Consider the following 25,239-nt stretch of genomic DNA (forward strand, 5'->3'; position numbering starts at 1 on the left):
CAAAAATGTTCCAAAAATACACACGCATCAAGCATAGACAACACAAAGCTGCCCTGCTAATCTGTTCAGTGCAGACAAACTGTTCAGTTCAATCAGAAACAGTCGGTGCAATCAGTGCTTTCAGTTCTCTGGTTTGGAGGGTTTTATTTTTTCAGATGGAGCTCCTCCATTAACGACTGAGTCACTACATGTGTCACCTAGTGTGTTAAAGTTTATTACAGGAAATGATGCTGGAGTCACCATTGTGAGGGTCGAGTGGTGCATTTTAATATTTATTTATAAAGCCCTTCTGCCAGTAAATGAACATTCAACCAAATCTTTTACTTCAAAGCTTTGTGCTGAATTTCCCAAATGTAGAAGAGAGCTGGGAAACAGATTATAGAACGACATGAAAAAGACTGATCTGACCTTATTGAATAATTTAAACTTTCATTGTTCACACCGGTGTATGAATGGTTCATTTTATATACATTTCTCTTATTTAGACACATTATAAATTCAAGGTTAAATCTGACTGCAGTTTTCTGGGTTTTAATGGACTTAATGCTGACATAGATTTTACCAACATCTTTAGGGACGGTTCATGATTTTTAAGGAACAAGTGCTTCCGGCCTGATCACAATCAAGGTGTACAAGTATATTTGCATCAATTATTAATCAGTATTGCAAAAAGATACCCCCAAAACCATTCCCAAAATGTTTCTTTGGCCATCTTATTACTAGATCTTGCAATCCTCCAAATTTGAAGAAAATCAGATGAAAACTGATAAAATGGCGACCCGATGAACGTAAAAACATGTGCACAATTTTATTGTTTTATTGTTTATTGTAGAGCAAAATTATTGTACATAATGTTTTGTAACACAATAAATAATTACTACTCAACTCCTGTGTCTTTTTTTATTACAAAATACACACATCACACTGCTTTTCATTTATTGATAATTTTTGTTGAACAGCTGTTTGATTATTAATTCTTATTTTCACTATTAAGACAATCAACCATTTTGTTCTGAAAATCCTTCTTTTACAGCCTTTAATTGTAATAATAGAATGGGATCCTGTTATTTAAGTATTATTATGACTAAATATGCACAACTAGACAGATTTTGGTATGCTCCCTGGCTGCAGAAAATTTGGTAACAATGTGTCCAACATGTTTACGTCGAACCGCATGTTTTCAATGGCGTGTTGTTCACCAAAATTCATGTAGTGTCCGTACACCAATATACTTCCATCAATAATATCACGTATATGCCTTATAGATATATTGTTATAACTTGTTCACAAATGTTTACTTACTCCTGTACCAGAAAGACTTAGTTAAAGATCTAACAGAGATGCGACCATGTGGTAAGCCAGGTTTCCATTCCAATCTTGTAGAGTCCGTACACCAAGTAGTGTCCGTACACCATATTCAAAATATGTGGGTCTAATTTTATTGTTTCTGTCAATATATGGAATTTTTCAGCACGCATGCTTTGGACACGACATCTATGCAATAAACAATGCATGATTATCCTGAGTGATGAAAACATTTGCATACCTTTGTAGGCATTAAATATGGAGGCTATTAGGCTGGAGTGTCCGTACACCCAATAATTTCTGATTTGACAGGGGTATAAGCCTGCGAAATTTTTAGTAGACACCGTAATACAAAAATATTTTGGACCTTAAAAGAGAAATATCAGACAAATAAAATGGCCTGTCTGATTTTTTGATAGAGCATTATTATTTTTTATCTATATGTGCACCCTTTCTGGTACCCTTGATTGTGATCAGGCCGTTCTGTTTGTTGAATAAAAGAACATTTTTTAGTTACTCTGACAAAACCATCGATTTCACAGATTGTCTCAGGAGGTTTAACCATCACTTAACAATACCTAACCTGTTAGCAACATTCCGTAATAATTTTATCATCATTTTTTGAGATGGTTCATGATTTTTAAGGAGCAAGTCTTCCTATTTATTGAATGAGAAAAAAATGTTTATTGGTTTTTTAGAAGTTAAACTGACAAAATGAAAATGTTTGCATTCATTTGTAATGGGCTAACACGGTCTTTCAGATAGCCTGCTAATTAACGTAGCCAACATTAGCGCATAATACACTACTGAAGTTACAGTTATAAAATACAAGTTCATGTTAACTTTTAATTATGCAACTGAAATCAGAAGTGTTCTCTCAGTAAGTTAGCGTTATCTAGACATATTCCATCCCCCGCCCTATATCCTCCTGTCCAGATATGGGGACAAATATGGCAATGGTCATCTCAAGGTTTGAAAATGACAGTTCATAACCCAATAGGTGACGTTACAGAGATTACACTGAATATTTTTATACAGTCGTCAAACCAGTGCTGCTCAAAACTGGAGCTCTTTTGTATGAATAAAGGCTGAATTAATGAAAGACAGAAGCCCACCTGTTGGACTGGGCCAGGTCAAAACACTCCACACTGGTTGGGTTCCTGTTAACACGCTGGAACATGGATGTGTAGTAGTCCAGATCCCAGGAATCAAAGGCCAGGCCTGTTCATTTCAACACACATACACACATATGAGCGCTTAATAACAAAACCAACCTACATTAAGGATGTAGATACTTTACTGTGTGTGTAATGTGCGTCTTTATTTTGCAACGGCAGTGGAAACATCAACCCACACAGTGGTTTGCAAGCATCAAACACTGGTCAAGATACAAAATGAATCAGCAAACACAGAAACACAAACAGAATATCACAAAACTGTAAAATGTATAAGTATCTTACACAGTCACTATCTCAGAATAGAAAAAAAAAAAAAAAAAAAATCAGCTGTACATAGTTAACAGCTATGTACAGTCTAACCTGCAGATGTAAATCTTCTAGCAAATTTGCCTACACTCCAAAAACAAACTGCATTAAAATGCTGCCATCTCATTTACACACATTGACAACTATCAAGTTTTAACTTATCTGTTGTGTTGGTGCACATATTTATTTCAACTAAGGAAGTAAAACAGTGAAAGTGAAATAACTCCTTAGGGGGATTAAGCATCTATAGAAAGACTTTCCAGATAAGCCCATTTTAATTAGATCCTCAATTCACCAGTTGAGCAGGGGAGAGTCTACAAAGTGTTGGGTGAAATTATTCTCATTTATTGGAGCAGCTTGTGAATATTAATGAAGGTGGGCAGAAGTGAATAAGCAAACCGTGCACATAAGCATGCACACCGCGTTCTACAACATAGCACAACATGAGGCTGAAACCTGTGTATATATAGGGAAGAACTGTTTTTCAGAGGTTTCATTATATAAGTGTATTGCAGTCAATTTATGGATATCTTTTAACAGTAAATGTTTTGAGTAGAGTTGCACAAGTAATCATTTCATAACTGCAGTGTCAGCCTGTGCAATTATATGACCACAAAAGGCTGCAGTTTAATGACTGTATGTGTGCAGGTGCATTCAGAATATGTGACATCTGTGACATAAAAATCCACAGACTAATCTCATTTGTGACATAAAAATCCTCAGACTAATAGACGCACGCTCAAATGAAAACTCCATATTTCTGTTGGGAAGAGACACACACCTGCTAGTAAACATTAAGAAAGAGGATATGAACAGGTGCTTAGATATGCACAGAGATGAAAAGGCTGATTTTTTCCAAAAAAAATTTAAAGGAATCACAGAGGGATACTGTAAAAAGACCCATTTTTAAATCATAATATGTAAACAGGAATACTGGTTATTACTTGTAGTTTTCAAAAAACTTAATTGGAATTTAGTCGTTTTTTGGACATTAAGGCAAAAAGCAGAGCGTTTTGTGCATGTCGGGCATAGTCTGTGGCAATAAGCGGAAAGCAGTAAGGAAGTTTTTCTGTTTTTATTTTTAGAATAGTTTAAGTTTTTCTGTTTAACTTGAAAATAATGTATAGTTTTCAGCCATGTGATGGCACAGAGTCCTGGTAGGTTTAAGTACTCATCCCATGTGATGGTGAATACACAGAGTACAGACAGCCCTGTCGATTTAAAGGAGTGATATTTTGCTTTTTTAAATGGAATTATGCATTTTAAAACATTTCCCTGTGGTCTACATAAACTGTAAATGCTATGCTTGGGTCTAAATTCTTCATTAATTCCACTCCACAGGTCCATCTTCAACCCTATTTCTGAGTACTAACACCAGAAAGGTCGTTTTGAGCGCTGGCCCTTTAAATCCAAATGAGCCACTTCACACCCCACCCCCTCCAGGTTGATGACCGCGCTTTCTGTCACGTTCAGCCACTGTTCATTAATTCAACAAACAACTGAATATTTTAGGTAATCGGCTCGAAGTTTGGACATATTTTTAGTTTTTACTACAACTGCTGCTGCTGATAAATAATTATGTCGTACTCAAAGAAGTGTGCGTCAGAAGTCTTGACCTTATATGTGCAAATGGCTTGATGCAACCAGTTAAAAAGTGTAAGAAATTAAGCAGGAATTCAAACAGGTTGTAGAAATCCACTTGATTTTTGCCAAAATGAATATAAAGATAGTTTTGCAGCACCTGGAGGGTTCAAATTCAAACTTTATGAACTATTGGGGTCCACAAATGAACAAATAAATGTACCAAAGATTACTAAAAGTGGGTTTAGCAAAATATGACCCCTTTAATATCTGTTTCAAGCCATCAATACTTCGTCAATACTTTTTTCACCACTCAAAAGAATCAAAATAAGTAACAAGTGGACACTAATTGAATCACAAAAAAAAATAACCAAGTCCCAACCAGAGATGCACTTTACATACATAAGGGGAACTCCCAGGAGGAGAATCCCTCCTCTAACACTGCTACAGGATGAAAGTGTGGAAACAGTTCTATATATTTTACATCTGAATGGATGGATGGATGGATTATTGCTGTTAAGAAAGGAGCAGCTGATTATCTAGTGTCAGCTACAGTACAGTGACAGGAGAAACGGCCTTGTTAGGTCAACGCTAAATCATATGACATAAATAGAACCTAAATATGTTTCCATTGTCATGTCTCCATTGACAGTCTCCTGCTGTTGATGAGGTACTGGTGCAGTTTGTATGTACTGTATGGCAGTATTAGGACAAGTATAAATGCATTTTTATGTGTGGGCTTTCTCTCTCAGACAGGATTCTGTAGAAGTATGACTCGGGTTTGTCTCGACCTCAGTTACTACATCAGACAATGTTTTGGCAACATCAACCAGTTAAAATAACTGGTGGCCAGTTGAAGAAAGCCTTGTCTTCCCTCCAGGCTGATGTTACCGTGAGTGTGATAACATGTGAAAACAACAAATACACTTGTTTTCAAAAAATGACCGCTAACATCTAGGGCTGTGTATTGGCAAGAATCTGGCGATGCAATAAAAATCACAATACTAGGATCACGATACGATATATCGCGGCATATCACGATATATCACGATACTGTTAAAAAGGCAAAAAAAAAAATTGTTTCTTTTTTTTAAATGATTATTTCTTGGAAGAATTGAATTACACCAGAAATATGCACAAATACTAAACACATTTTTATTTGATCACAACAGGATCTAATGCTAGATCACAAAATGTTCCTGTGTTCAAACTTAAATTCTGTTTTACAGACATTACAGTTTAGGATCTTGTTCAAATGTTCATATTCTATTAGTTCAGAACTAACATCATAACAATATTTTTGTCCAATCCCAACAAAGGAACTAACATTATTTAATAAAAGCGTGTTCAATAATAATAAATAAATTATAAACAAAAACCAATAATGAACCTCCACAATATCTGCATTTGAGTAAATACCAAAAAATATTGATACAGTACTTTTTAATATCGATACAGTATTGTGAAATGAAATATCGCGATATATTGCAGAACCGATTTTCTTACACCCCTACTATCGTCTGGGTTTATGCTTCACAATCATCAAAATATGACTTTTTCAGTAAATCGTGCAGCTCTTGCTTTGAGAAAAGAAAAGAGTTGTTGTTACTGTTTATTGTTGTTGTTAATGCTTATTGTTACTGTTGTCTGTGTAGGTTCTCATTTGCCCAGGTCATTGTTCTTCTAGGTTCAACTGGACTGGTTTTGTTCTTTTCAAAACAGCAAAACCAGTCTTTGAGAAAAGTGGTGGCCTTGAAAAAAATTAAGTCATGATTAATGAACTTTTTAAGTACATTTGACTTAAACTCTAAAGCAGTTGATATTACACAGGATTGTAAGTTTAATATATTTAAAAAGTTAATCGTGACTTAATTTTTTTAAGGCAACCACTTTTCTCAATTTTTTTTTAGTAAACTCAACTTATCCAGTCTTGCAGTGTTGGTGCTATGTTCTAGCTAGCTAACAGATGAAAGTTCATGGAACTAGTAGCGCTGGCTGAAAAAAAAAAAATACAGCCTCTTCCCCACTGAGAAAAGTAGTAAGTCAGCTAGTGGACACCTAGCTAAGAAAAAATGTCTGTGGAACAGGTTGATGGAACTGCTGGACAATAAAACAAAACACTCCTCTCACAGTAAAACACAAATAATTGTCGACAGCCGCTTACAACTTTTTGAGTTGTATCTTGTATGATAAGCACTGAAACTCCTAAAGCAGCTACTGTTTGACCGAAAGCACTGACACTGGCATGTCCAGACATGCATGGGCAGGTGACGATTTACATGGTCAAAAGAAAAAGAGGTGTGGTCAAAACTAAAACTTATTAAAGGGCTCATATTTTGCTAAACTCACTTTTATTAGTCTTTGGTACATTTATTTGTGAATTTGGACCATAATAGTTCAAAAAGTTTGAATTTGAACCCTCCAGGTGCTGCAAAACTATCTTTATATTCATTTAGGCAAAAATCGAGTGAATTTCTACAACCTGTTTGAATTCCTACTTAATTTGTTACATTTATAACTAGTTACATCATGACATTTGCACATATAAGGTCAAGACTTCCAACAACATTTCTCCGAGTACGACATAATTGTTTACCAGCAGCAGCGGTTGTAGTCCATACTGAAAATATGTCCAAACCTCAAGCCGATTACCTAAAATGTTCAGTTGTTGGTTGAACATGACAGAGCAGCACAACCAACAACCTGGAGGGGTGGGGCCTGAAGTGGCTAACGTGCATTTAAAGGGCCAGCGCTGAAAACCACCTTTTTGGTGTCATTACTCAGAAATAGGGTTTAAGATGGACCTGTGGAGTTGAATTAATGAAGAATTTAGACTCAAGCATAGCATTTGCAGTTTATGTAGACCACAGGGAAATGTTTTAAAATGCATAATTCCATTTAAAAAAGCAAAATATCACTCCTTTAACCCTTTCATGCACAGTGGTCACTCCAGTGGACAGTTCTTCTCCAGCTGTTCTCTTGTATATTCATGGGTTTTGTTGTTTCAGTTCCATATCAGCCAACACAGTGGACGCTTATGCATCATCTCATACACTGACAGTCAGACCATTACTGTCACTTTGCTGTTCTTGATAAACCTGATCTGCACTAACATGTTTGAGTATTTTTTATATATTTTTTTTTGTATTATCTCCATGAAGTGAGTAAGGGCTAGTATTAGAGTATGACCCCTAAGGATTAAAATAAGAGAAAACATCAGATCAGCTGCATTGAAAATGTTTTTATTTCATAGTTTTCACACAGTATATCACTTTCTGATATTGCGTTTTAAATACGTGTTTCTTTGCTTCAACAATTAAACAAATGGTGGACAGTTTTGTAACTCTATGAAAAATAGGTTTATTAAAAAAATTTAAATTGCATTGTTTTTTTTTTCAGGCCTAAAGAGGAATAAAAACACTCAGGAAAAAAAATGTGACTAAGGTTCTCATAATTCATGCATGAAAGGGTTAATTTAAGCTAAATGGATTTAAATTTATTCAGATGTTTGACTATTTCTACAAATGAGTTGACTATACTTAATATTTTTTAGTAATATCATCAAACTTATATTTTTAAGTGCACTCTAATTTTTTTTAAGTATATTTGATATACGGGCTTACAATGTTGAACCTAGAAGAACTACCAACAAAATATTGTTACTGTTCTTTTTTTGCCTGTTGTTTGTTTCGGTTTCAGGGTCTGTATCAATGTTTGCTTGTGTGTTACCCCGTTCTGTTCTCCCATCAGGTAATAGCCATACGGTGATAAAATAACTAAATCCAACCAACAGGGGGAATTGATCTAAGGTTCAAAACCCTCTTAGATCAAAACTGTCAAGCAACTCGTGGCACCAGTACACTTATATTGGAGGCCAAATTGCTGAACAGTACAGGTTTAAAAAAAAAAAAAAAGAAAGAAAAAAAAGTCTACATGAAACCTTGATTGTTTTATGGGTTTCATTTGCAGTCATGTCCCATTAGGCACAAACACACATGCACGTGTAAGATAATCAGCAGCATCATTACTGTCTGGTGACTTTAACCAGCTAAGTAGCAATGTCATGCATCATGTGACATTATCACCACACACAATGTACTCACAGAGAGCAGCAAATCTGAGAAGAGGTAGAAATGAGGGAAAAGAGAGGAGGATTTTAGTAGGAATGCATAAAAGACAGATATAGGGAAACTGGAGAACAATAGTGCAAAGGAAATTTTCACTGGTTTGTTTGGTGTGTAAAGGAAATCTCACCTAGATTATCGTTGACCTCCTCTAAAGCTGCACGACCCTTTCCCAAGATGTCCACTTCAAATACCTGCTGTGGTTTGGCCTCCACAGAGAAGGATGTGATTGGACGCTGATAAATACACTCTGTCATATTGTCGTACAAACAATCAGTCAGATTCTTTACATCTCCGTTGAGCTTGTCCAGGCCGTCACCATTAACAGGCTAAAAGGGGAAATGACACATCAGACACAGACTAACAAACTGTAAACAACAAACAAAGATCACCGACGACATGTCTTCAAACCTTGATTAGAAACCTGCGAGACAGTTCGACCCGTGTGACATTAGTGAGTCCGGCGCTCTGGCAGATGGACACAGCATTAGTGGACCAGGCGGTGGAGAAATTTAATCTAAAAAGACAAAAATAAGCAGCAATTTTGATCAAAACTCTTTGATTCCAGCATCACCTCAGTTCTGAAAATGTCTGTAATTCAAATACCTGCTTTCTTTCTTTTTAATTTTCTAAAAAACATGCCATATGGTTGTTTTTTCTGTGTAATGGGATTCATTAGAATGCAAATCATGTTCGCCCACAGCCGGTAGCCTCATCACATCATTCAGTATTACCATGTGATGTTTCAGGTACTGCAATAAACTCCCATAGTTGCACAGTCTGTTTGTTTTAACATCCCTTGCATGCAATCTGACAGTCAGCCTACTCTCCTGACTGGATTTGTGTATTTATTTAGTCTGATTTTTTTGTGCTCTGCTCAAATCTGATATGAGTTTGCTTTCCACACATTAGGTGCGAATATTCATCAAGCACTGCAGACGAAAGATAATGTTTTCCCTATAGACCACAGGTGTCAAACATGCGGCCTGGGGGCCAAATCTGGCCTGCCAAAGGGTCCAATCCGGCCCATGGGATGAATTTGTGGAAAAATTGCAAAAATTACACTGAAGATATTAACAATCTATGGTGTCAAAATCATTTTTATTCAGGTTCCACATACAGACATATACAGTCCAATTAGATTTCAAGTGGGTCTGACCCAGTAAAATATTATCATAATAACCTATAAATAATGACAACCCCAAATTTTCTCTTTGTTTTTTGGTGTAAAAAAAGTAAAATTACATGAAAATGTTTACATTACCAAACTATACATTCACAAAAAATGTGAATAACCTGAACAAATATGAACAAACAGAAATGTCTTAAGAAAAGTAAATGCAATTTTACCAATATTCTGCCTGTTACTAAATGTTTTGTGTGACTGTAATGCACGTGTGTAAATGATAAACTAATAAACTGAGGTAGAATATTGTTAAAATTGCACTTGTTTTTCTTAAGACAATTCAAGTTGTTATGTTATTCAGATTTTTAAGGACACTTTGTAGATGTAAACCTGATCATAATAGAATTTTACTGTTTTTATTGTTGTTATTTTACGGGTCCGGCCCACTTGAGATCAAATCGGGCTGAATGTGGCCCCTGAACTAAAATGAGTTTGACACCCCTGCTATAGACAGTATCTTATGATATTACACTCATGTTATATAGGTTTCCCTGAGGGGGATCCGTTACACTTTATTCAAACTTCACAAGCTGACTTTCAGCATTATGACACACTGACTACATGGATCTACAAAGAGAAAAATCAAAGTAGGAATTGATTTTTGTATGGCTGCAATGAACACTACATCTTCTGCGAATAACCAGTGAGATTTCAGACTAGATGTGATGTTGCCCCACAGCTGGGAACAACATGTAAATCTCCTCTATTAAGTTTATATTTCAAAGCAGCTGGCGCTTCAGATTATCCTGTCTCACATCACACTTCTCAAAACTCATGTACTGTGTCTGATAGTGTTTTCATGTACAGTTCATTAGTATCAAAATATCTGCAGTATGTCAAAGAGCTAGTCTCGCATATCCAGACCTATCTTCATACTTCATTAGTGCTGAGATCCACTGCCTTCTGTCACTCTGGGATAGAGGGGAAAAAAAAGCACCCTGGGGTTGACTGAATGCCTGTGTATTTCTTTAAACCCAACTAAGATTATGGAGCGGTTTTTACTGGGTCGCCAATTGTCCGAGTAAACCTAACAATATGATATCCAAATCATGTTCTTCATTACGATATAAGAACTGTAATTATAAATGTGGAATTACAGGGGACAGACCTCACTTGAAATATGTGTAACAAGACAAAAATAATATAAAAGATGTGGCAGGACACAAGACCAAAACAATATAAAAGACAAAAAATATGTAAAAGATGAATAAGTTGAAAATTCTAATCAATGTAACAAAACATAAACTGCAACAATACAAACATGATGTAAAAGATGCAACACATCGTTTATCACAAAGAAAAATATGTAAGAGGCATAAAAAGACAAACAAAAAAAATGGTATAAAAAGGTAAAACAAAACAAGACAGGAACTCAACAAAAGACTTTATGGCTTTTTGAGTAAGCCATGTTTATTTTGAGTGTCTTAGTCAGTGACAGGGTGTTACTGCCTCATCAAAACTACTTGTTAGAGGCGATTGGTAAGGTTCTCTTGGTACACATGACTCATGTTCCAAAACTCAGTGGAGATGTAGACATAAACACAACTGATGAAGAAGTTTTCTACATTTGGCTCTGAGGAGACGCCACATCAAAATTGTGGATCTTAAACTGACAAAGTCTGGGAATCACTGCTTTAAACTGATTAGATTTAAAGTGTCGGGGGTAAAATTGGTGCCATAGAGGTTAGTATTTCACATGAGGAGAGGGACAATCAATCCCCCCCAACATGTGTAGAGTACATCCTGTAAGCCAGACCATTAAAGAAAACACAGCCATGTTTCAACCTACAGGACCAAAAACTTTGAATGGTAGGTGCCAAAAGAGGTTCTAAATATGAAGGCTGTACAACTTAGCAGAACATGTGAAAAAATGTTTTGAGCTTTCCCACATAATTTTAGTGTACGACAAAGTTTTTGTAGTGCAAACTTGTCTAATACTACCTGTGTGGGTGCAGTGGTTACCTGGGCCCGATCTCCACCAGTTTCTCCCCGCTGCCCTCTGTCAGGTTTGGCTTTTCAGACAGCGGTTCTGCCTGCAGGGGAGGACGAAACAACCAGAGGAGAACCTCCCTCTGCTCCGCACTGACACTCTCACAGCCTGCAGCAGAGAGAAGGAAAAAAACAGAAAAAGCATACTCAAACAGTATATATGTGGAGCGTGTGGAGAAAAAGTTTGGGCAGAATAAGAGAAAACTCAACATGCAGGAGGGTGAAAGTGTAAAACATTGTTCAGAGCTATTGTGCTGTCCACAGTGTCTGCATCTAAAATGATTAGCATCTTCATTATCGGTGTACACTCACCTGTCAGCTCCACATTGTAGCACAGCTCTGTAGTGATTGACAGGTGGGGGTAAAGCTTGGCTGCCCTCTGTAAGGCCCGTCCCTTCACAGCTTCATTACTGTAGAACCTCACTACAGCCATGACTGAAGGACGGATGGAGAGAGTCAATTTAAGGGGTACGCTGTTTAATAAAATCAGTAACAGCATGTCAACACTAATGGTCATTTGTTGATTAAACTGATTTATATCGATTTCGCTGAGTCACAACATGAACCCAGAGGACAAGACAGACAAGTTAAGGACGGTGAACGTTTTCTCACTGAAGCTGACATCTGCCCAGGTCATAGGAGGCTGATAATCAGCAAACAAAAGTCATTAACATCTCTCTAAGCTCATCTTACCAATAACAACCACTCAATTTCATCATTCGGGAGCCATCTGAATAGTTTACACTTAAGGTCAAGGGAGCTATGACTTCATTTTAATTCCTTTTCCAACACTTGTCTCACTGTTTCACTCACTTTCAGATTACAATTTTTTATTCCCTTTCTGTCCCCAGATAAACAAATATTTTCATGTGTGCGAATTGTGAATGTTTGTGAGGATAAATGTCCCTTTGAGGACTGAGAAAATTCTTCTGAAGCTGAAAAATCTCTTTAAAACCCTCTTGAATTAACAGGAAGATGCATCATCAAGCTGAAAACTGGCCCATTTGTCTGTGCTCATGAAAAGTTGACTTTTTAGAAAAACAAGACAAGATAAAGACACTGCAAACATACAATGATATTAGAGAATGGGATGCATTGCTGTAGATTAAACTACATTTATAAAGTGGTTGAAATACTAATGTTTTATGCAAATGAGCAAAATGTAGCATACACATGAATGCAGCATTAACATAAAACCAAAATCATTACATTTTACTACTTATACACTATTTAAAATGTACTATTTTACTATTCAATTATTATTTGTACACTTTTACATATATTTTTGAATTTGGGAGTATTTTCAGGTGAAAGGTGGTATTAGTACATACACTTATCGGCTAAAATTTACTTAGGGGGTCAAATGAGTGGCCATTTTTGTCAAAAAAAAAAAAGTTGTAAGAAATGCATAGAACTGTGTTGAAATAATGCTAATACATTTGTGCACAGACTACTGATATTATTTGACAGTGGAAGCTATATTTTCAGAAATATTGGATTTTGAATAGCACGTGTAAGTGAAAACTTTTGCTGGTGGAGGGACGTGACAGTGGACGGATGTGACATTACCCATGATGGCCAGTACCAGTACTTTATTAGTAATAAACTTATATACTTACTATTGCTAATTCTCCTCTTATTCATAAATGTTAGTATTGTGGATCTAAAACAATAACAGCTGACACAAAAACACAAAATGTGTCAGTGGACGGATGTGACATGGCTGTTACAGATCCCATCATACTGATGCTCAGCAGCCATGTCACCGTTTCCACAAATGATCCCTGTGCAAAAACTAGTATCATAATTATTTATTATATAGTAGAGATGTAATGATTACCGGTATAACGATAAACTGTGGTAAGATTGACAATGGTTAGTATTACCGTTTAAATTCTAATTATCATGATAACAGTGTTTGATTACCACACTTTTAGGGGAAAAAACGCCTCTGTAAAGATCTGCTTTTATGTCAAATATTTGAGTATAGTTTTAATTTATTAAAATTTTAATTTTATATACCTAATATTTGGAACCAGTATTCACTTTTAAAGTCTTTGAAAAGGTTCAGTAAGCATCTTTGTGTTATTTATGCAATAAAGCATGTACATTTTTTCAAATCGGATTTTATATATATATTTTTTGTGTTTTCTATCCTTTTGTGTTGATATAGTAAGTTAAAGTGAAAAAAATAATAGGCAGACGATATAGATGAAGTTCTGCTGAAAAAAAAAAAGATCCCAAACATGGGTATAGTAAACATTTGTTTATATAATATATAAAGGCAAAATCAAAAGTACTGAAAAACAGACAAAATAGACTCAGACCACTAAGGGTTAACATCTGAATGTTTCTGCCAACAGAAGGTACACTGTGCCAATTATTTTATTTTATTTTACTTTATTTTTTCAAAATACAACTTGGTTAAATTATTTCAGTGTGTGTATAAGTACTTTTTGAACATTTTGAGCACCATTTCAACAATAGCGCGATAATAATGATAACTGTGATAATTTTGGTCACAGTAACCGTGATATGAAATTTTCACATCGTTACATCCCTATTGTACAGTTTGTCATCATAATAACGAGTAAACAACAATATAAAATTGTTATTTCTTTATAAAAATGCTTATTATTAGAAAACTGTTGATTTAAAAAGTGACGTGTGACATTCTTCATGTAAGTATTGGTGTAACATAAGCAGGATGGATCAGCACCATACTCCATACTGCAACCTGTAAAAATAAAATATGTGATATGTAGGATAGAATCTTGAAAGAAAAACTGGGGAATCTAAATGAATAGAATATTTGTTTTTCAGGTAAATTCAGTTCAAATATAACTTGGCCATTTGTGACATGAAAATATGGCATTAATTGGGATGAAATTGAACATTTTTGAGCTGAAAACATAGTTCATATGACCATCAACATGTTGCAACAGAACTGAAATCCTGTAAACTTGCATAACTTGCATTTACCAACACAAAGTTCCTCTGGGGATTCACTTACATTGATTTCTTATGCACAAAGACAGAAATAAGACCTGTAAGCACATTTTAGCTGATATGTACTTCATCCACCACTGTGTAATGTTAAGAGGAAATCATTAAACACTAAATACACACAAACTCTTAATCAGATAGCTGATAGTGTCCATGATGCAGGTCACACACAACAGTCAGGAGCTTTCTGTTAATCCTTCACCACATGGACCCCTCTTCCTCCTCTTCTTCCTCCTCTTCAAAGACTCACACAGCGGTATGACAAAGAGACACATCTTTACACAAACACAATGATACGACTTTCTGTATGAACCTGCCTGATTAGTAACATCACAGAAGACACAGCTTCTTCATGTGAGGTTGGACTCAGAGTACAGAATGCCCAGTTTGAGGCCACATCATTGTTAGCCCGAAGTTGGGAAGTTTTAGTGTCAAAACTGAATTAGCTCAAATGTAGCAGCATTAGCATAAAGCTAAGTGTGACTTTAGCTAAACTTACGTGCAGCAGTTTGAGCACTTCTCGTTTTTGAGTCTGGTAAAAGTTTAACCCCTGGAGTCCCGGAGGAGATCCTGCTCTTCTTGAATGAAGGTGAAGTGGTTTGAGTTGGAGGAGGTCTGTGGGCTGACAGGATGGACCTGACCCACGTGTGAACACCCGGTGTGCGCATGCGCGACTTTAACTCCTCAAAAATCCCAAAGCTGCTGTTAGAAAGCGCATCCTGCACACCAGCGTCCAAATATTATTGTTTTTAAAGCCCTTTTTCCACTTATTTAGACAATTTAAAGAACACTATAAACTCTAAAACAAATAAAATCAAAAAAAACTATGTCAAGTATATAATCTTAATTTGTATAATTTCTATTTTATACCTCGAGCTTTATTTTATTTTTTATATTTATTTTATTTACTTTTACTTACATTTGTTTCTATATATTTGAAATGTAAAATGTATTGTGAAATGTGATTTTTTAAAATTCTATTTTAATGTATTCTGTTACGTATATATACTGTTGAATTGTTCTTTGTTCAATAAAAAAAAGCGCATTCTTGCATCAAAGTAACCACTCTTTGTGTAAAATTCTCACTTATGCATACATTTCTATTCAGTTATGTCTGAGCAGAAACGTGCGGCATTTTTAGAGTACAGCTTCAAGGACAAACATGTTTGGGCTTTATTTAAAAAAACAAACAAACAAAACTTAGGTTTCATTCATGGCTGATGTATTTCCTTGCCTTTCCATGTTTGGACTTGATCTGGTTTTCATTGCAGTGTGAGCTCACAGTGATGCTGCCTGAACAGTGCAGAACATAACTACACCCACACACATAAAAAACAAAACAAAACAGAAGCCGCAGTCTTAGATATATTTAATAAATTAAAGCCAAGGTACAAAAAACAATGTACATTTCATATCTCCCTCCCCTCCGCCACCAACTACTCTTTCTTTAAACTGTGACAAACACTGTTTTCTTTCCTCACTATGCCCTTAATAAGACCACAATACAGAACAAGGATTGAACGTCCAATCATTCACAGTTCGGATCAGAGTGAGACAGGACAGGTCACTCTAAAACAGTTTCTTGTCTCACGTGTCAGCCTAAATTATGTCTTTCTGCAGTATTTCACACACTGTACATGTTCGTCCCCTGAACCCCAAAACCCCCACAAAACACATACATGCTACATGTCTGCAGGCACCTCGGATAAGACAGAAGGATTAGACTGAGATTAAGTTTTATCAGAGACCACAAAGTACATTTCGATGCTGAGTATTATTAGGTGTTAACTGGTCCTGCTTGTTCACTGAACAGTCTATTTTACAGCCGTCACATCACTTCACCGACAATGTCTCACAATGGATAAGCACAGAGTGGTGTTAATTATTTTAAATGCTGAAAAACCTTCTCAGAGATGTTTCATTTTGTTACTGAACTCTAATCCTTCTTGGTCCTCTCCAAGGCAGTGACCCAAATAAACCAAAGGGTTTGAGTGGCTTGTTCACAAGCGTTTGTTAAGAGCAATTATTGGTGTGCAGTCTGAAAGATCAATGATAGATGAGTCTGGTCAATGATTATCGCTGGTTGGTCATTCCAGATGATAAGGAGGTTTAATGTGTGTGTGGTTGCCGGTGATCAGCAGTGATGAAATACTGAATGTGCTCGGTCAAATTTTAAGAAGAAAAAATTTGTTTAAATGAGTGTGGCGTGAAATAATGAAAGAGCTCTTTGTTTAGAGATAGGAGGAAGTTATGCATGTGTACTGTAGGTCCAATATAAGTGCACTGAACATGTGGAAAAAGATACATCTGTGCACACACAACCTCTCATACATACAGGTATGAACACACGCATACAGTCATAAACACAAGTGTTCAGCAATAACTGTTAATATGCACAACTTGATTAATATTTTTGCACGATTACAGTGACTAAGCAGTCCAAGTTCAGGTTTGGTAATCCCTCCCAATCCCTTCTTGGTTTCCATCTTGTGCCCCTTTCTCACTGACAGCTACTTTATTTTATTTTCCCCTTCCACCATTACTCTAGGCAGTCCTGCTTCACCTCAGGGACCTCGGCATAAAAACCACTCTACAACCTGAGGAGACTGCAGTATGACTGGGTGTTTATACATGAGGTACAGCCCTATACAGAGACTGATTTAGTCCAGTTATGTTGTTTAAAATGGTCTTTCTTCACTTAAAAGGCATCTATAACAAAAAAGAAGAAACAAAAAAAAAAAAAAACAAACAATATTTTGGCAAATGCAGAGATAACAGGCCATGCCCTGGCCCTGTTGGGTGTAAATAATATTGTTGTAATTCATTTCTCCTGCAGATTCCTCTCCTGACATTGGTCCTTCTCTTTTCCCATTAGCAGCAGCAGGACTGACAACAACCATCATTTTATATGTGAATACATATACAGTACATTTATATAATTAATTTGATTTACTTTGAAAAATAATGTCAAGTAGCTACGTACGATACCACTACCATTTCATAATGGATGCTAATCACTAGGAAACAACCTAGGAACCACGGGAAGATCTAGAAAGGCAGAACAAGACAGAGAGAGAAGGAGGCATAAGGCAGCATGCTGGGAGTGCTGCTCATGGCTCTCCCAAACAAAAGACCTTTAAATTAGAGGAAAGAGGGTCCAAAAAAAATCTATGTCCCTAGAAGCCAATGTGGATTTAATATTCGTCCATTAATCCGATGGCAGGTTGGTGCTGGAGTGGTTCCATGTCTTGTCCTGCAGCGGGGTGGGTTATCGTTAGTACAATCATTTCATGATATCTTCACTGAAGGGGTTTGTGATGACTGTATTGTTGTGGCATCCAGCTCTTTGCACTGAGGGCAGAGGTCATGGGTAGGTGAGAGTTCAAGGGTAAAGTTTCAGTACTCAGCGGCGTACTCTGTACCGTGGAGCCCTCTGCACAGTAGTGTGAACTCCTTGACAATGTCCTTCACTCTCCTTTTGTTCACTCGTTCTCTGAGTTAAAAAAAAATAGATGAGTGACAATGAGGAGATAAATGACTGGATAAAGGATAAAATAGATGGAAATTATATTCCACGTTACAGCTCTAGGTACATCTATCAACTCAGTTAGTATATTAGTGTATCTACCTGGTAAACCAACACTTAAGTGTTTAAATAAACCATGGTGAATGACAACTCACATTTCAGATTTTCTGAAAATTTGGTTAAAATTTCTGATACATTTGGATTGAATGTGGCTTAGGTATATTCCTGGGTGTTACCTGAGTATCTGCTGAGAGAAGGTGACTTTCTGTTCAGCTGTGACCCGTGATGATGGGAATCCTGGAGGCTGCAGTGCCTCCTTCAACCACACAGCCAGCAGAGAAAAGCAGTGCTTGTTGAGACAGAAAAGCACCTCTGCAAACTGGTCCATCAGGCTTCGAGACGCCCCGCCTCCAATGCCCTGAAGAGACAGAGAGCAAGCAGTATTTCACCACAGGAACTTGCTCACAATAACAGCGGAAGAAAAGAGGAGTGCGTCATAACACAACCAACTGAAGCATTGGTGAAATCAGGGTCCCCTTCCACAGAGGGGTTCAGTGGTTTTTGTAGATTACCTTAAGCTAAATGAACATAAACAGGTATCTAGCCTAGGTGTGGCTGATTTTATCAGTCAAGACATTATTAGACAGTTGAAGATGAATTCAGTTATGTTAGACTGCAAGACTAGATTAGACTCATAGACAGTAGAATGATATTACAAGATTCTTCAAGTTAACCCATAAGACCGCAATATGACTATCATGTCAGTTCCCAAATTAATTTTTGTCTCTATTTAACCTTTCTTTAGTGATTTATCACCCCTTATTATAACATTATAGTCTGAATTTTGCTTTTTTTCTGGTGAAAATCATCTATTTTCCAATGTTTAATTGACTGATCATGTAAACGTTCATAAAAGCTCAGAATAAAGTCAAAGGTCATTATATCAAAACAGAAAATCAGTCAAATTTCTCATTAACTGAACACAAACCCAGTGTCTCCATCCACTGTCACTGATCCAACTCCATGGGTTTCAGTCGAAAGTGGATGCTTGAGTTTTTATGGGTTAAATATCATCAGTATCTATCGTGGCTATAAGATAAATATTTAATAATATACATGTATAGCCGATTTTTCTGATGAACCTGCTACCTAATGGGTTTATTTCATAAAAATGCACCAAAATGTAGCCTCTTTAACCATAACTTGCGTTTCAACACATTTAATACTCATACGTGCACAGATTAAGGTCATCCACATACACTTTTTTAAATGCCAACAGGTCATTATCAGGGGAAATTACTAGACTTTCTGATTTATGTACAATACGTGTTACCAACTTTGCTTCACAAACATGATAAGGATGAATGATCAAAAACATTATGCCTTCAAACACCAGCACTTTCCAAAACATGGACAGCACCTAAAACCTTTTGATAATTAGGAAAAATCCTGAGAATGAGTACAATTCAGTACTGTCATATATGATGTGGTGTTTCTCACCTCCAACACGGCCTGGACCAGTAGTTTCCCATCGTCCTGTACTATCCTGGCCAGTGGAGGCACATCTGAGCAGTGGGGTAATAATTCAGTCTAAGGCAAACACAAAAACACAGTCAATATAATGACGGTCAAATGCTTCATTAATATTTGTATTCTTGTTTCAATTTGTGTGTGTGTGCTCACAAAGAACAAGCATGTTGACTTGACTGTAGGGGCCTCAGGAAATTTGAGTGACAGAACTCCTAGAAGTGGAAGAGAGAGACAGACATCAATAAACTAGCAAAGGATGGTGTCAAGCATTTACAGTTTTTGGACTTTGTACTGCCAGACACATATTTCACAGGCATTGCAGCAAAACACCCAGCACAGTGTTTGTGTAAATGATGTGCAAACTCACCACAGTGGAACACTGCTTTGGCATCAAGACTCTCAGACAAGAACAAATCGGGCTTCCGTTTGAGAGCCTAAGAGGCAGATAAAGGCATTAAACAGAGCATGTTTTTGTCGGCCCGACCCAATCGGTACTGCTTCACCACATTCCACTGCATAAGCTCCTTCACAATAATGCTATCAACCATACCCGTTCAGCCTGGTAGCCGGATCTGACAGCAACACAGGACTGAGAACAGATCTGCCTACCAGGCTATAATACTCTGACCATCTGTTACAAAAATTATATCCAAACTCATACAGACACCCTCCAATGCAGAACTCAGCAGGTATAACAAACAAATTGCAAAAAATCAAACTTTAAAATCATTAGAAACTTAAGTCAAACTAAAGGTAATGATGGTTTTGCTTTGTTTCTACAAATTAATTGTACTTGAAACATTACTTTTGCTTGTTTTTGGTTGACTGGACTGAATATGCAACAGAAGTGTGTAAGTAATTAACATGTGCAGATAAAGAGAAATACAACTCATCTCGTAATGAACTCATTCAGGATGGAGGAGAGGAGAGAGGGAGAGAGGGAAAGGGAGAGAGATGAAGGTCAGATCTATCCAAAGATAGAAAACAAAGGAAGAAGAATGAAGACGGAAGACAAAAATATAAAACAGTAGAGCCATCAGCCAATTTGTCTCAACTGATTAATATTAGTTGAATATTAATTCATGTGGGCTTTGATTGGCTCTGGGCTGGAATGACTTCAGAAGAGGACTGGGCTGAGACTAACCAGTCACATGGGACCACAACACTGATACTGACACTTTTACATCATCCTCTCAAGAGCTCTGCATCAGCGAAAATATTTCATCAAAGACTCAGGGGGTGTTGATGAAAGAAACGTGGCCTGATGTTGACTTTACAGCGACGGAAATAGATCTGATCAAATCTAAGTCCATGAAGCATCAGTATTTCATCCATAGAATGTAGACTTTCCCAAGTGCTGATTTCTCCACTTTCTAAAGAGCATGCAGAGCGATGGAATAATTCAATAAAATTACTTATTAAAGAATTATACACCATCAGTGAGAATTTCATGTATCAGTGCAATATCAACCAGAAATAATAAGGCTCTTCAGCTTAATGCTTTTTAGGACATGGCTTGGAAATTCATTTGAATGAACAGATTTAATACAATCTCTGGAGATTTTTTGTGGTGGATGAGTAAAGCTTTGACCCTTGTAGCCACCACTGCACCAAAGAAAGCACTTACTGGCCTTGGTCTGTCAAATTTGACAAAAAAGAACATTAATGCACCCTCTTTGGGGTCAATTTTTATAAGTGAACATTAATATTTTGAAGCAACGCACCAGGTCATAGATGCCTAGCACTCATAATCTTTGTCATGTAAAATTAGTATTTTAACTGAAATACTGCTAAATGAATCAATATTGCATTAAATGATTGGATTATTATGATTCACAACTGAATTAATTGAAGAAGTCATCCAGTTTACAAATACAGTATATGTGTATGTCCAGCACATTGCGACATGATATACTTACAAACAAATCTCAGAAGCACATCACTGCTGGAATTTTTCATTTTCTTCAGGAACTGTATTGTCTTATTTAACAGACAAATTAATGATAATTGAGTAATTAAAATAATTAAAGATTCTGTCAGTTTGTATGGGACAGAATGAAATCCATAAACTAACTTAAGTGCAATATTTGTGTGGTTACATGACTGTTAGAATCAGCAGCGTTTGAGGAGAGACGGCAGCCTCTTTTTCAAACATTTCCTCATGTGTCATTCCACTGCCTTGCCTATGTGATGGGACACCTTAGGGCCCAGTAACAAGGAACAGAAAGAGATAGAGAGGAAGAGGACAGAGAAACAGGGAGAAATTAGAAAAAGAGAGAAAGAGCGAGAAACCCAAAGTGAATGAAATAAGAAACCAAAAACACACCTGAGCTTGGAGTTGCATAAATGAATCAACAATATCAGGATGATCCCTGGGTCCTAAAATATAATAAAGATGAAACTTAAGAAATCATAAGAGAATAAGAATAATATACAAACAGCAACTGAATAGATTCAACAGTCATGTGGAAATAAAAGAGAACTCAAAAATATTTCATTGAAATAATTCACACGTGAGTAAGGAACGAAGGGGAGAAGGGGGGAGGGGCGTATGAAGCTTTGGCTGAGTCTTGGAAGAACAGACCAACCAAAAACAAAAACAGGCTGAAGACAAAGACATGGGACTGTCTGGAGAAACAAAGAAAGAAGTAACGAGAGAAAAAGAACAAACCTAAAAAAACAAAAGTGGGTTTGGAGTGGGAACCCAGGAGGCACCTCTGTTACTGTTACAGTTTGGAGGAAAAGGGGCACCAAACCTGAATGACCCCTTTTTACCTCCTCCCCACCAGGCAGCGCTGACAACACTATGACCAGATAACAAGAAGATGGGTGACGTGCCTCAGGGGAGGAGGTTCCATCAAGGGTCCGTTCAGAACTGGTCTATAAGTTCCCCTTTGCTTCAAAGGTGAACCCAGAGCCATCAGTATTAAATCACACTCAAAGATCAGGAATAGGTTTGGATATCACTTCCTCCCTTATGCTGGACACAGACTACAAGACAGATTGCAAATGATGCACAGTTAAAAACACATTCCTGTTAAGATTTCTGGACTGGAAAATTGACTTCGAGATTCCTGATTGGTGTTGGAAGGACTCCAACAGCAAACATGTCATGAAACAGAACAAATGTCTGTAGTGAGCGCCCAGCGATAGCCGTTCCCAGACTCCAAACACGTTTCCTGCTCAATAACCCCTCCAGACCTCATCCACACACAACCCCTCAAGAGAATACAGCGCTTATTCAGGGGGCTGTGATGGAAAGACCAGCTCTAATCCTAGTACAGCAGTAGCGGCAGCCGTGTTGAGCTGGACCGCCCTGCTATGTTAAATGTCAGCCGACTGAATAAGCTAGTGGTCTCTGTGCTGTGACTGTATCCTGTACTGACACTGTTTAGTGAAGGGGACCTGCTCAGAAAAGAAAGAGTTTAGAGGCAGGAGGTAAGGCAGCCATTACTTAACCAGTCAAAGCAGGACAGAAGGAGAGGAAAAAACGGGACAACACAAAGGGAAAGGGAGAAGCAGACAGCACCGGTACAACCACCCTACATCAACAATTTGACTTTATCACCTTATTAAGGAGGAAAAGTCTGGTGTGGGGGTCATTTAACATTACATTAGACCACTTCACATAATAAAACACTGACAATACATCCAGAAACCATTCAATTCACTGTAAAAGGAATTAAACCACTAATAGGCATAGAAAAATAAGTGAACACCTTTTCATTTAATTGCTGGTTAATTTACATCCAGTCAAACATATCCACCATCCTTGCATTGCAATGTGTTCCTGCATTACTTCTCATTACTAACAACCAGCAATTAGTGAGACTTTATAGTTTAGTGACCTTCAGTTTTTTTAAATTAGCAACCGTCACATTTGGCCGCCAAATCCAATCAATTTTTCGTTGGGGCAAAATCAATGTTTGAGCCAAATTTGAAGATATCCAGAGATATTCTGTTATTAAGTGTATTGGGGACCTACCAATGAACTGACCAGTCATCTCAAATGGTCACATCAAAATAAACAAATGAATAAAAACAGTATACATAAATATGAATAAAAATGTGTATCTATATGATAAAAGCCAAGCGGCCTTTGTGTGCCTGCATGCGTGTATGTGTGTCTTGGGATTCACACAAAATTCGGAAAGAGATGACCGCTGCAGTTTGGCACACTTATGTATTTTTGGTCAAGGAAGACAGTAGTGAAAACGGCAAGTTGATAGGACCCATATTTTGGAAGATATTAGCAATTTTGGAAAACAATAGCCTTACAATCACGCTGCTATGCCCAGAACGCTTTGGCGGTGACTGCTGGACAAATGTGGTACAGCATACACGAATACACAACAGCATATAAACTACATCTAGAACCTGTGGATCCCGAGGATGGAATGACTGACGTTTTCTCTAACAAACTCAAAACAATGCCTAAAAATATAATGTACTTCTGAGGTGACTATATACTACAGTTTTATATATATATATATATATATACATATACAGGGTGGGGAAGCAAAATTTACAATATTTTGATTGAAAGGGATTGAATTGAAAGACAGTGTATGACCAATTAGTTTATTGAAAGTCATGAGAATTTATTTGCCACAAGAAAATTGACATAATAGAAAATGTTTTTATTCTATGTGTCCTCTTTCTTTCTCAATAACTGCCTTCACACACTTCCTGAAAGTTGCGCAAGAGTTCCTCAAATATTGGGGTGACAACTTCTCCCATTCTTCTTTAATAGTATCTTCCAGACTTTCTCATAATAGTTTTGCACATAGTCATTCTCTTCTTTACATTATAAACAGTCTTTATGGACACTCCAACTATTTTTGAAATCTCCTTTGGTGTGACGAGTGCATTCAGCAAATCACACACTCTTTGACGTTTGCTTTCCTGATTACTCATATGGGCAAAAGTTTCTGAAAAGGTATGGATAATAGTGTTAGGTATGATTATGACATCAATATATGTTTGGTTTCAAAACAACTGACGTAGTGCCTGCTGAGAAAAAACAACTAAATGTTCATTGTAAATTTTGCTTCCCCACCCTGTGTATATATATATCTATATATATATCTATACATCTATATATATATATATATATCTATATATCTCTATATCTGTCTATCTATCTATCTATATCTATCTATATCTATATATATATATATATATATATATATATATATATATATATATATATATATATATATTTGTTTTATTTAGGTCATAAATGAGCAGGAGACCATCTTTGCTTAAAAACACCCTGGCTTTGTATGACACAAAGTCGTGGATCATATTCATTTCTCTGATTTCAAGGGTCAATTGAAACTGAATAACTGTGTAATCCAGCTTCTTCCCATTTCCTGTTTTATATGATCTGTAGCATTTCATGTTACCTATGATGACCCTTGGTTTAAAATAACAATAAATTAATCAATGAAATAACCGTATGCTGGGAAAGGTTACATCAGCCATTGTCTTTGGTGTGTTGTGACA

At 36.7% G+C, this 25,239-nt stretch overlaps 2 protein-coding genes across 4 annotated transcripts in view; both read right to left on the reverse strand.

The window, feature by feature from the left end:
- Positions 1 to 15,310, reverse strand: part of pfas (phosphoribosylformylglycinamidine synthase) — a 27,884-nt gene extending 12,574 nt beyond the window's left edge. Inside the window, exons 1-6 of one of the 2 annotated variants that reach the window (XM_030132283.1) lie at positions 15,175 to 15,310; positions 11,982 to 12,104; positions 11,643 to 11,778; positions 8,906 to 9,011; positions 8,625 to 8,823; positions 2,421 to 2,526 (exon numbers count right to left, since the gene is read on the reverse strand). In XM_030132283.1, coding sequence (XP_029988143.1) covers positions 2,421 to 2,526; positions 8,625 to 8,823; positions 8,906 to 9,011; positions 11,643 to 11,778; positions 11,982 to 12,102 — 668 coding nt within the window. In that variant the 5' untranslated portion in view covers positions 12,103 to 12,104; positions 15,175 to 15,310. Of the gene's footprint in view, positions 1 to 2,420; positions 2,527 to 8,473; positions 8,488 to 8,624; positions 8,824 to 8,905; positions 9,012 to 11,642; positions 11,779 to 11,981; positions 12,105 to 15,174 lie in introns of those variants that run through there. The other variant, XM_030132284.1, reaches the window with a different exon arrangement.
- Positions 15,311 to 16,027: 717 nt separating this feature from the next.
- Positions 16,028 to 25,239, reverse strand: part of LOC115418010 (importin-13-like) — a 32,513-nt gene continuing 23,301 nt past the window's right edge. Inside the window, exons 18-23 of one of the 2 annotated variants that reach the window (XM_030132287.1) lie at positions 22,058 to 22,110; positions 20,099 to 20,165; positions 19,885 to 19,943; positions 19,702 to 19,791; positions 18,438 to 18,619; positions 16,028 to 18,168 (exon numbers count right to left, since the gene is read on the reverse strand). In XM_030132287.1, coding sequence (XP_029988147.1) covers positions 18,072 to 18,168; positions 18,438 to 18,619; positions 19,702 to 19,791; positions 19,885 to 19,943; positions 20,099 to 20,165; positions 22,058 to 22,110 — 548 coding nt within the window. In that variant the 3' untranslated portion in view covers positions 16,028 to 18,071. Of the gene's footprint in view, positions 18,169 to 18,437; positions 18,620 to 19,701; positions 19,792 to 19,884; positions 19,944 to 20,098; positions 20,166 to 22,057; positions 22,111 to 25,239 lie in introns of those variants that run through there. The other variant, XR_003935236.1, reaches the window with a different exon arrangement.

This window comes from Sphaeramia orbicularis, chromosome 4, assembly GCF_902148855.1.
Source record: "Sphaeramia orbicularis chromosome 4, fSphaOr1.1, whole genome shotgun sequence".
Lineage (NCBI taxonomy): Eukaryota > Metazoa > Chordata > Actinopteri > Kurtiformes > Apogonidae > Sphaeramia > Sphaeramia orbicularis.